The sequence below is a fragment of the Ruditapes philippinarum genome, unplaced genomic scaffold (assembly GCF_026571515.1).
Source record: "Ruditapes philippinarum isolate M1 unplaced genomic scaffold, ASM2657151v2 ctg2656_1_1_1_1, whole genome shotgun sequence".
Classification (NCBI taxonomy): Eukaryota; Metazoa; Mollusca; class Bivalvia; order Venerida; family Veneridae; genus Ruditapes; species Ruditapes philippinarum.
Genome location: NW_026861372.1, coordinates 99,922 through 112,487, shown reverse-complemented (window position 1 = coordinate 112,487; position 12,566 = coordinate 99,922). Strand labels below are relative to the sequence as shown.

At 29.5% G+C, this 12,566-nt stretch overlaps 1 protein-coding gene across 1 annotated transcript; it reads right to left on the bottom strand.

Annotated features, from left to right (window-relative positions):
- Positions 1-1,565: 1,565 nt before the first annotated feature.
- LOC132715416 (uncharacterized) lies at positions 1,566-11,173 on the bottom strand. The gene is made up of 7 exons (XM_060698411.1): positions 10,945-11,173; positions 5,738-5,776; positions 4,083-4,289; positions 3,317-3,484; positions 2,873-3,157; positions 2,533-2,635; positions 1,566-2,402 (listed from the first exon to the last, which is right to left on the bottom strand). The coding sequence occupies exons 1-7, from the start codon at positions 10,991-10,993 to the stop codon at positions 2,126-2,128; spliced, it is 1,128 nt and encodes a 375-aa protein (XP_060554394.1). The 5' UTR covers positions 10,994-11,173; the 3' UTR covers positions 1,566-2,125.
- Between the last annotated feature and the right edge of the window lie 1,393 nt (positions 11,174-12,566).

The window sequence follows — 12,566 nt, the reverse complement described above, 5'->3', positions numbered from 1 at the left end:
CATTTATAATATACTTATCAATTAATTATTAATGTTGCCTCTGTTTATCCATCTTCTCGGAAAGAATACATGTATAAAAAGAGCAGCGGTATTCATTTGACAAATAATACCGGCTCTTTTATTCTTAATGCATGTCACATTCTAGTACAATATATACACATCGTTTTAATAATAGATATCACGTCAACTAAACATGTTCCTAAAAGTAGCATAATATATGTAAAGTGTCAAATGATCATAAAATATCCAATTTGATTGTACTGTATTTTAATACACCTGCTTATAATTTGGCGGATAAAAACGTCCCCTTTGTATAATATTTTACCTTGCTTTGCTACAATTATGTAATGACAAAGAAAGAACTATATTGGCTCATGGAAAATCAGATTTTAACTGCTTTTATGTTGGTTTGTTATTGAAATAACAGAATGCAAAGATGAAATGTAGAATTAAATGTCACATAATTCGGAGTCATAACATTTCCATATACTGAGAGTGATGAAATAAAATATCGGGTAATTGAAAGTGTATGAGTCATTAGAAAAGGAAATAAGAGTTTGCGTTTAATTTTCAAGCTTCCATTCAAACCAAACTTTGTGTTCAATATAACATATCTGTGGTCATTGTCTCACACACACAAAGACACACACATACGAACAAATTACGAACATATTAAAGCCTTTTTGCATCAAGTAAACTCGTTTAATTAAAATTAACAGTTTTACAAATGTATTTACACTGTATATTTCTAAATAAATACATGTACATCTCGAAACGACATATTATATTTTCAAGTAGAAATGTACATGTATTTATCATTTCTCAAAATAGATTGTCTGTTACACTTTGTTGTCAATTTTAGAAGCCTGAACAAAATGAACTTGCCATAAATAGTTTAACCATGGACATTTAATTTGATATCATTGAAGTTTTAGTTTAAAAAAAGTGATTTATATCTATTTCATGTCAAAACAAGCGGAATATGCTGTCATTAATGTCGACGATTAGAAAATGTTTATACAATATATTATTAATAATTTTAGAGCAAACAGCAAATGTTCTACGTTTTGCAAATTTAAAAGAAAACAACGTATAAACAAGTTATATAAACATTGCTTCGTTAATACAAACTGCGCTATAAAGGAGACTTTAAAAGAGAAATGAAGACATAACAAGTGAAAATTTAGATATAATACAGTCTAGATATATAAAAGTGCAACAAAATGAGAATACATGGTAGAATACGGGTGTGGGATTAACATGTTCTACATTATCTTAAAAATTTGTTTTTGTATGATTAATTTGATTTATTTTAACTGCGTTACTGAGTAGAACGCACCTTGCTTATTCAATTAATCTCAATATACAAAATATTCCGAGCATATTCCGAACATTGCAAATACAAACATAGTGCATTGATCTTTCTCCGAGTGTAAAATCATAATAATTAAATCTAGACACACGAACGACGCAAGGACAATAGGCATTTTCTTTTGAACGAAGAATCACTGCCGAGTGGTAATTTTCTATAAACAATTGACTTGTTCATGAAACAAGCTCACAGAATGTTTTCTTATGTGTATTCAAAAGATGTCAAAATAATCATGGATTAGAAATATTACTTTTATATAGTTATATACGATAACAATAATACAATCTACTGAGATTGGAAAAGATAACAAGAAACTATAGACAGATATGTACAGTCAAATAATGTTCTGAGCACTTGTTTGTTTCTTCCTTATTTGGATATTTATTTATATAAACTTTTTCCAAACAAAATTTATCTTAAATCAAATTTTCTGATTCTTTCGCTCACACCAGCTTAATTTCGTTTAGATAAGAATTAAAAATGTTTCATTCTAATGCAAATATTAAAGTCTTGTATTCTAAAACTATGCAGCTGATGAAATATCAAGTAGAAAATACAAACACATCACGAAAAAAAATATGTTCTTTTAGAAATAAAAACTCAAATTTTTACGATTACATATGCATGAAGGATGTTGACGTATCATTAATTAATAAAAATAATCCCCTTTTAAAAGGTAACATGATCGCATATACTGCATTATTGATAAAAAAACAGAAAGTTACGAGGTAGCTGAAATTATAATTTTTAATATTATGGAAGTGTTACATAGTGTTCATCTTCGTCCTTAAGTTCTTTTTCAGTTTTGGTCAATTGGTAACTATCGTTAGAGAAGTAGCTCTTGTATGTTTGCAAGCTACCGTGATGGTCTCCTAACTTTCCTTCAAGTTGGACTGGGGCTCTCAAACTGTCGAAACTAACGATTCGGTATGTATTGTCGCCTTCATTAGTTGTAGTAGTCTTGTCGTCTGGAAGTTTTAAGGTCTCATACACCTTTGTGGTGTCTGTATCCTCAGTATCCTTCGGCATTCTGAAATAATTTAACCATTTAGAAAACTATTTTTACATAGTGAAAGCTCTTTAAATTAGCAAATTTGAAGTATTTTATTTTGAAAAAATACGCATGATGTTAACATACAAGTAAAATAAATATTACATACCGTCTTCGCCAAATGATGAAAATTATCAAACCACATATAACTGCTGTCATAAGACCAATCACTGATATTGCAATAATAAGCAGTTCGTTATTGGCATCAGATGCTGAAACAATATCAGACAATTATATCTTGATGAAGTATATCTACAAATATTGAATGGACTATATGCAACGTTATTAGTTTTACATTAATATGAATGTGTGATACCATGTAAAATAGTGACAAAAGGAATACAATTATTGAGGATGAAAAGGACATTATGTAAGTGTAACAACACGATCAGTTTTTTCACACATTACTGGATTATTAATTGATAACAGGTTATAAATCTTAAACATACACTCGTGTTCTTTCGTTTTGCTTAATGTATCGCCATTGGTTGTCGTGTCCTCGACCTCAGTAGAACGTCCCGAAGACCTTTGCATTGTAACTGTGGTGGTTGTCAGGGAAGATGAATCTCTTTTGGTTGACGTGTACTTGACACCAGCAGAGCTATGTGTGGAACTTTCATGTCCGATTGTAGTGCTTGGATATATCATTTCTGTAGTACTGTCTAGTGCACTTGCGGTGCTTCTTGCTTGTGTAGTTGTCTGTTTTGACCCAGTTGTTGATTCTTCTCTTTTATCTTTAAACATTGAATTAGTTTATTTTAAGCAGGGAATCATATTTTTTCACGTATATGTTTTCATTTCCATATCACATATATGTATTTTGTAATTATTAACGATTGAGAAAAATACTAGTCAAAATTCTTATATCTATGTTATAAATACTTTATATTTACCAAAACAATATCTTTGATGACAACTGGATGGAAGATCAATAAAACAATATGCCATAAACTCTCCACAATTGACAGCTGTTAGCTTGTAGGTATTCAGACAACAACTATCAAAGTCTCTTAGGCATGATGTACGACTCATCACACCTTCTTCCGGTTCCGGATTCTTACCTAGAAATAATATGCAATAATATACAGTAATAAGGTTATCCACTACAAATGCTGAATGTATCAAATTCACACTCAATTGGTAATATATAATGACTTTCGACGTAATGTAATGATCAATAAGATTGTCTGTTTGTTTGGTTGGTCGGTCGGCCGGTTGAATTTAACGCCGTTTTAACATCCATATTGGTCATATCCTGGCGGTTAATCAGCAACCATATTGGCCTTCCTCGAAAGCTAACAAGAAATTCCCATTTCCTCCCCAAGTGACCACCTTTTCGTGGTGACCAAATGTGCTCGAGGAATGTCAGTCATAACAGTCTGATGATGACACAGCCAGTACTATGTCGCTTCACGCCATATTTTAACCTTCAGTGCGCATTGCATTGTTTGACAGACTAGCCCTTTTTGCTTTAACTAAAATTGAGCTTGTATTTTGACGTCAAATGTCTATCATCATTGATTATCATAAAAACTATTTTGAATATTTCGTTCAGTGTCTTTAAAGTAAAATGTAAAAGCAAACAATCCTGCTCAAAAAAGGAGTTTGTATGTTTTGCGATTCAATTATCTCACAGCAGTTGCATGTAAAACATTTTACCGTTCATCCAAATAGGAAACTTTGTTCCACACATGTACATGCTGCTCGGACAGCTAGTGCTCATTCGTGTTTCACTACTGTACCATTGAGAGGTATTGATTGAATAAACGTCACAAAATTTCCAATGTGACGTTTCGTTTGTCATCACATATGTTGGATCTCTTGTTGATACATTCGGAATTTCAGGAATTATTCTATTGCATACATCTGAAAATGTTAGATATATTATAAGTCTGTATGGTAACTGGTTAGCTATATACAGTGGGAATTTTTATTCGTATTTTTATTAATAAACAATGTTCGTAATAATACTTGTGTGTTCCTATTGAATCTTTCTGCAAGGTAGTAATGCTCATTTTTGTACTGATCCCCGCATAAAAGCTACATACATTTAATTAAATTATTCATAGAAATATACATGTTCTTCTTTCTTATTAAGTGTTTTTAACGATCTTTTTAATTTTATTCTAGTATCATATCTTTAATACACCTACTCTGTTCAATATAGACATTATTTGTCATTTGTGTGTTGTTCCAAAATTTTGTCATCTTGACTAAATATAGATGTACTGTATTGTATTGTTGATACTGATATAATAAAACACACGTTTGTCGAGTTTTAAAATAAACACAATACTTTTCCAATTACAGTGTTTATGCAATACTAACAATGATTAGTTTTATATGCTGATATTTTTACCTAAAGTAGAAGATTGACAACTATCACAACAGTCTAATATTATATTTCTAATGATGAAATTAATGCTATATAACTATTGAAGTGATTCCAACGAAGCCTTTTGACATGACATGACTGGAAATATTTCCGAGATTTGTGAACCATTTGATGTAGGTCTGAATCATGAACTTTTGTGCAAATTTTCAGATCAATCCGTGACCTCGTTTTTCCCAAATTGATCATTTTTATTGCGCAAAATTCCCTGCTTTTCACTCAATTCGCGCTAACAAAATGCACTAATAATCGATTTAAATTTCATTCTTAGTATATTGTACATGCATTTATGTGCTTGGAGCGACGAAACACTAAACCACAAAAAAAAAAGAAAACAAAACAAACAAAACACAAACGCAAAACCCAGTAAAATAATATGTCAAGTATTACAGTTTTGTAACCTCAGTGGAACTCATTAAAATCGAATAAAATATAATTTGACATGAATATTTGATAATCTGCCAACGTCATATTGATTTGCAACAAAAGTGTTAAAACGAAAGTATGTTGATTTTATTTAATATATATTTCAGGTATTCATTTATCGTTGTTCATGAAATTGGACATTTTTCAATGCTGTTTTTTTTTCTTCAAATTTTTGTTTGTTTACTTTTCATTGAGAAAAATGATCAGAGAAAATAGCTGGTGATTTTTTTTTAAACTAAAATAATTATAGTTTATATAATTCATAATCATGATGAATAATAAACTGTTCGCTTGTTTTTTTTAGAACGAAATATAAACATAAAAGCTGCAGGTAATGAAATTTAAACAACAATTTTGCCTATGCCCATTTTAGTTAATACTTTACATTTTAGGGCAATAATTATGAACATTTTGCACATACCTATTTTAGTTCATATTTAACATTTTTAGACAATAATTATAATCATTAGTTACATAAAACAAAACAATAAAATACCTGTTGCAGAACCGGAGCAATCCGAGGCAGCTACACCAACTGTAAAATAAAACCTTTTGACTATTTACTGAACACCTGATTGATTACATTTTGATGATATATGATTCATACATATAGAGTTTATATTTCAATAAAGCACTGATATAAAAAAAATCTAAGTTAACTATCTTTCTCAATTTTTGGTGATGTTATAGCCTCTCTTTCTAAACCAAGAAGGGTGATTACGTAGGTTTACAAGAAACATTTTTTATGTCATGACTCCCAAAAAATTGGCGTAGTTAAAGGTCTGGTCAATTCATATATCAAAACCTTTATAATTCGAAACAATAACAGCAACAAAAAGAACTTTTATAATTTATAAACAATGATTATTAACAATGACTAGAAATGTATGTGGTTGACAAAAATATTTAAAAACATATTCACAAATCTTAGTACCAAAATCTATTGTAGATCTATGATACAAATGTATATACAATTATAATTGTTTCATTGTGTTTACAGGTGTTATTATACAGTTTTGTAGAGAACGCTACTCTTTATAACATTTTAATAATAATGTGAAAATATTTCATCTACAAATATATTTAAATGAAACAAACCCTAGCTAATTATCTATTTAACGGTAAATGTACTCTTATTATAAAGAATAATAGCCCTTATCTTTGTTATAATGTAAATTTTATAATGCCAGTTTATTAATTAGTATTGTAATTATACCTATGCATTGTAATGTAAATGTCATTTCAACTTTATGTACATTGTATTGTATGTGTAATATGTAATTATTTTTATATTTTTCCTTAAGTTAATATGGTCATGTTTAGTATTAAAATGATCATATGTTTTTATAGATTTTTGTTAAAAACATTAATTACAGTAAATTGCAAGTTTACTTCAATAAGGAGCATTTTCTTAAAAATTGTTTTTAAACATATAAAAATTTCCCATATTATAAAAACAACTCTAAGTAAAATTTTTTAATACAATGTGGCATTTTAAGTCTTCCTGCTTAATAGTGGCACTGATTACTTACAATTACTCTCAAAGGCTTAAATCCAAGCCAATTTGTTTATTATACAAACAAGGAAGCCAGGGTGATAACTTTTCACAAACACAAATAATAAAAAGGTGATTTGTTGTTAACTTATGTTTGCATAGTTAATGGAAATGGCTTCCTGTTATTTTTCACAGCTTTCGGCACTTTTCTGTATAAAAACTCCGTGGATTTTTCTATGGATATCATTCACCATCCATCGTTTTAAAAATAAAGTTGTGTTTAAATTTATATTGGATTTTGGAATTTTATATTAATTTTCAGGTAAATTTATTTCTATGTTCTTTTATTATCATTTTTTTAAAACCTTATATTGTACAAGATATTGCACTCTTTGTAATTATGATATTTCATTAATTTCTTAACATTTATTATTCTTAGTTTTATTATATATAACATTGTAATGTGTGTATAAGTTAGTACTTATAGTACAAAGTAGCATTATGCTGATAAAACTTGTGTAGCTATAATAAGAAATATTCTATCTACTTTCCTTGATATTTCTTAAGTATAAAAAAAAGAATGTAACAAAATATAAAATATAAGAATAGAGAATTTAAATCTAACATGCATTATATATATATCAATTATTGTAACTAAATCTGTTATATTACATCAGGCTAAATTTTTGTTACAAGAATTATTTTATACTATTTTCTTAAAATCTAAATTCTTAATTTTTATCTGCAAACAATGTGTTTTGATTCAATTAATTATTTTGTTCTTTGTGCATATTAAATACATTTTAAATAAATTAATCTTGGTCAATTAAACAAGATAATTCGGCTAATTTCTATATTTTAATTAAGTACCTAATCGCTCGGGTTAAGTCATCGACCAAGATCTCGGTATACCTTTTCACTGCCAAGCTAATTACTAAATTGTTACTTATATTGGTTAAATTAATTGTATAACTATGTATATCATTTTTGCTTCTTCCCCTATTGTAAGAATGTAATGTATACCATCAATGTTACAATTTCAATTAAATATTAGTTTTACTTAATTACATACTTATGCAATTATTTTATAATTCACCTATGTTATTATAAAATATATTGTTATATCATTCACCATCCATCGTTTTAAAAATAAAGTTGTGTTTAAATTTATATTGGATTTTGGAATTTTATATTAATTTTCAGTTTCCCCACCCAGTCCAAATCTGCGTTATAACAGGTGGTGGGTACAGTGGTTGGTCTGATGCACCCAGCGAATAGGTACAACCTTCGAAGTGCCGGAGATCCTTCAACTTTGCCAACAACACCAGATAGAACAACAATGTCAAACTCTTATCTCAGCAACATGAAGCTGTATCCCTTCGAAGAAAATGGGTATGTGGTTGTTAACAAAGCAAGCAAGGAACACAAATACCAATCAAACTGTAAAAGTCAATAACAAGGAAAACCCGTCTGGTACAACAGATATAATATAGGAATACACCTGAAAAAAATGAAAGACTTAAGGTCTGGAAAAATAATAAGTTATGGTCACAGTAATTGTAAACAGCACTTCCAGTTTGAAAAGTCCAGAAAATGGATCAACAAGGACAAATGCGCTATTGAGGATGTGCAAGAATATCTTATAAGGAAAGCAGCTAGGAAACCTTTATTGCACAAGATGATGACTCGCAGCAGAGCACGTGAGGAGAAACAGGATATAGAGGGTTAAATTGTCTTGATTGGGAGTGCCTTTACTTTTATTCTCTGATAAATCCATATGGTACTTATCTATAAATTATTTTCCCTTGTTTCGGAACAGGTCCCCAAATCAAAATTTTTTTTTCATGTAGCTAAGCCAACTTTTACAAATTTAATTATTTGTGTCTATAGTGCTATAGGATGGCTGATCACCATTCAACCCGGCTAACCTGCATGCATTTTTTTTCTCTTTTAGAACCACCCTTAAGAGAACTAAAAGTTGGGGGCATGCTCATTTGGATCCTGACCTTCTTTTTCTGTTTCACCCAGCCGGCAACGTGCAGTAAGTCCATATCAAGGTTAAACTATGGAGTCGTTTTTAAGAACATTGCTGATTTACATCTTGCAAATGAACATTGGGTTCACACTTTTGAATTGCCAATTCCGGAAAAACTAACACTCCCTGTTATAGGGAATTGTCATAGAGACAATGAAACGTGTATAATGGTGAGCCATGTGTTGGCTCAAATAAACACGATCAGGGCCGAAACATCCTTTCGAATGGATGATACAATTGATGCAATTAAGCGCCTTATGTCAAAATACGAATTGAAAATACATTGCTGTTTGTTCTAGCCTAGGACAAAGCTACACTTTCTGGTACACACCTTTGCATCAGGCCAAAGAACAATTTAAATGTTGTACATATCTTTCATGTGTATATACTTCTATTTTGCTTTGTATCTTTTTATTGTTACAATGTAAATTTTGTAATGCTATTTTTTTTCAATGTATGTTCTCAGTCATTTCAACTTTGGGGACCAAAGTTTTAGGGGTCCAGGCAATTGTTATAATGTAAATTTTATTATGCAAGTTTATTAATTAGTATTGTAATTATACCTATGCATTGTTATGTTAATGTCATTTCAACTTTATGTACATTGTATTGTATGTGTAATATGTAATTATTTTTATATTTTTCCTTAAGTTAATATGGTCATGTTTAGTATCAAAATGATCATATGTTTTTATAGATTTTTGTTAAAAACATTAATTACAGTAAATTGCAAGTTTACTTCAATAAGGAGCTTTTTCTTAAAAATTGTTTTTAAACATATAAAAATTTCCCATATTATAAAAACAACTCTAAGTAAAATTTTTTAATACAATGTGGCATTTTAAGTCTTCCTGCTTAATAGTGGCACTGATTAGTTACAATTACTCTCAAAGGCTTAAGTCCAAGCCAATTTGTTTATTATACAAACAAGGAAGCCAGGGTGATAACTTTTCACAAACACAAATAATAAAAAGGTGATTTGTTGTTAACTTATGTTTGCATAGTTAATGGAAATGGCTTCCTGTTATTTTTCACAGCTTTCGGCACTTTTCTGTATAAAAACTCCGTGGATTTTTCTATGGATATCATTCACCATCCATCGTTTTAAAAATAAAGTTGTGTTTAAATTTATATTGGATTTTGGAATTTTATATTAATTTTCAGGTAAATTTATTTCTATGTTCTTTTATTATCATTTTTTTAAAACTTTATATTGTACAAGATATTGCACTCTTTGTAATTATGATATTTCATTAATTTCTTAACATTTATTATTCTTAGTTTTATTGTATATAACATTGTAATGTGTGTATAAGTTAGTACTTATAGTACAAAGTAGCATTATGCTGATAAAACTTGTGTAGCTATAATAAGAAATATTCTATCTACTTTCCTTGATATTTCTTAAGAATAAAAAAAAAAGAATCTAACAAAATATAAAATATAAGAATAGAGAATTTAAATCTAACATGCATTATATATATATATCAATTATTGTAACTAAATCTGTTATATTACATCAGGCTAAATTTTTGTTACAAGAATTATTTTATACTATTTTCTTAAAATCTAAATTCTTAATTTTTATCTGCAAACAATGTGTTTTGATTCAATTAATTATTTTGTTCTTTGTGCATATTAAATACATTTTAAATAAATTAATCTTGGTCAATTAAACAAGATAATTCGGCTAATTTCTATGTTTTAATTAAGTACCTAATCGCTCGGGTTAAGTCATCGACCAAGATCTCGGTATACCTTTTCACTGCCAAGCTAATTACTAAATTGTTACTTATATTGGTTAAATTAATTGTATAACTATGTATATCATTTTTGCTTCTTCCCCTATTGTAAGAATGTAATGTTACAATTTCAATTAAATATTAGTTTTACTTAATTACATACTTATGCAATTATTTTATAAATCACCTATGTTATTATAAAATATATTGTTATATCATTCACCATCCATCGTTTTAAAAATAAAGTTGTGTTTAAATTTATATTGGATTTTGGAATTTTATATTAATTTTCAGTTTCCCCACCCAGTCCAAATCTGCGTTATAACATCTTACCTATATACAAAGATATTTAAATGAAACAAAGGCTAGCTACAACATCTATTTAACTGTTTGTGTATATTTATTATAAAAAATAATATTCATAATCTTACCTATAAAGAATCCAACACCAAGAACAATCAAATTAACATATAAGTACATATTTCACAGCAGCAGTGTTTCTGTACTTTTTTCCTTGTGAAATAATCTACCTTTTTTACACCATCATAATATAATTTCACCGTGTAACTGGTGATACGGAAAAGTACCGTTTTTGTACAAAGAGATCCGAATATAAAGCGTTTCAATAAATTTATATTTTCTTCCTGTTTGACATATAACTAATGCATGGGTAGTTTTAACGTTAATTTAGGTAAAGCAATTCTGAAACTTGAAACTGGGTCTGTTTAATTTATTACTTTATTATATCGAGTTGCGGTAATATTGTGTAATTAGTTAGAAGAATCATGATCAGTATCAATATTCAATGTAGCAATTGTTTCCCATGAATAAAGAAACAAGGCATCACGTGAACTTGCTAAACCACGACACAAGTATAGGTTAGAGTGCATATTGGGTGTTCTTCGTAAATAAGAAAGCTAAAAAGGAGCGGAGCTTGCGAAGCGACTGTAGCTTTCTTATTTACGAAGAACATCCAATATGCACTCTAACCGGCTTAGTGCTCCGCCCATTTTTTCCGCCCAACACACTGCGTGACGTCACACGATAGCCTAAATGTGTATAACCATATTTGGAAGAGGTAGCGGTACACATTTTCGGGTCACGTGTTTTGCATAGCTTATTCCTGCAGTCTGTCTAGGTAAATCAGACAATATCACGGTGCATATCCATATCGGTACCCTCTTTGCGAAATATTCTCAAACGGTACCCTCTTTGAACATACACAGGTCATTCTCTGCTAAAAACAAACCAGCGATGGATAACAATGCAGTGAAAATTCATTGTAATAAGGAAAGGAGGTATGACACGTAGAAAAGATGTATAGCACGGAACACTAGAATGCTTTATTTATGTGCTGATTTGTCATGTGCCCGATTTTCATGTACTGCAACTTCACAATAAGCTACAAAAAGTCGACATGTCTTGCCTCGCCCTTTACCTTGACATATTTTTCGGGCTGAAATGAACCTGTAGCTGCTTGATTATATATGCATCATACATATTTATTATGTTCATATACATATCATCTTCGGACAAATGGCAGTAGATCTATATTGTCAAAAATAAATGTAAAATTAATAAAAACACCCTACTTTCGGTTTTGCAGCGGCACGGGCTGTAATATTTACATAAAAAAGTAAGAAATATTACATACTGCAGTACATACTTTGTTGGAATAAGTGAACTTTTTATTTGGAAATTATAAAATGATACTGGTTCCGTAAGTAATAAAAAATTTTTACTGTTATTTTGCCTGTTTTCATTTCAATGAACCTCTTTTTTTAAATTTTATGCCGTAGTGACGATATACATGTGCGTGTACGGAAAAAACATGATGCATAAATATTGATTAGTAGGAGTAAACTTCAAGATCTCTGCACATGCGTATATTTCACTTTAGCGCTCTTCGAAACTTAGCTCCGCCCACTTGCGTTTTATAATATAAAACGTCCAGTTTATATAAAATCTGTTCTATTAAGATTTGAAACCTGAAAATTTGAAAAATCCTCGTCGGTGTTTGGCTTAAAAAAATTTGCGAGCACTAATTATCTTT

What these genes read in the sequence shown, in the direction of transcription:
- LOC132715416 (XM_060698411.1), bottom strand. Translation starts at nt 10,993, where the DNA reads ATGTACTTATATGTTAATTTGATTGTTCTTGGTGTTGGATTCTTTATA. An exon ending in TTGCTCCGGTTCTGCAACAG is followed by an intron (nt 4,290 to 5,737) that starts GTATTTTATTGT and finishes TAACATTTTCAG; the next exon opens with ATGTATGCAATAGAATAATT. An exon ending in CAAAACGAAAGAACACGAGT is followed by an intron (nt 2,636 to 2,872) that starts GTATGTTTAAGA and finishes ATATTGTTTCAG; the next exon opens with CATCTGATGCCAATAACGAA.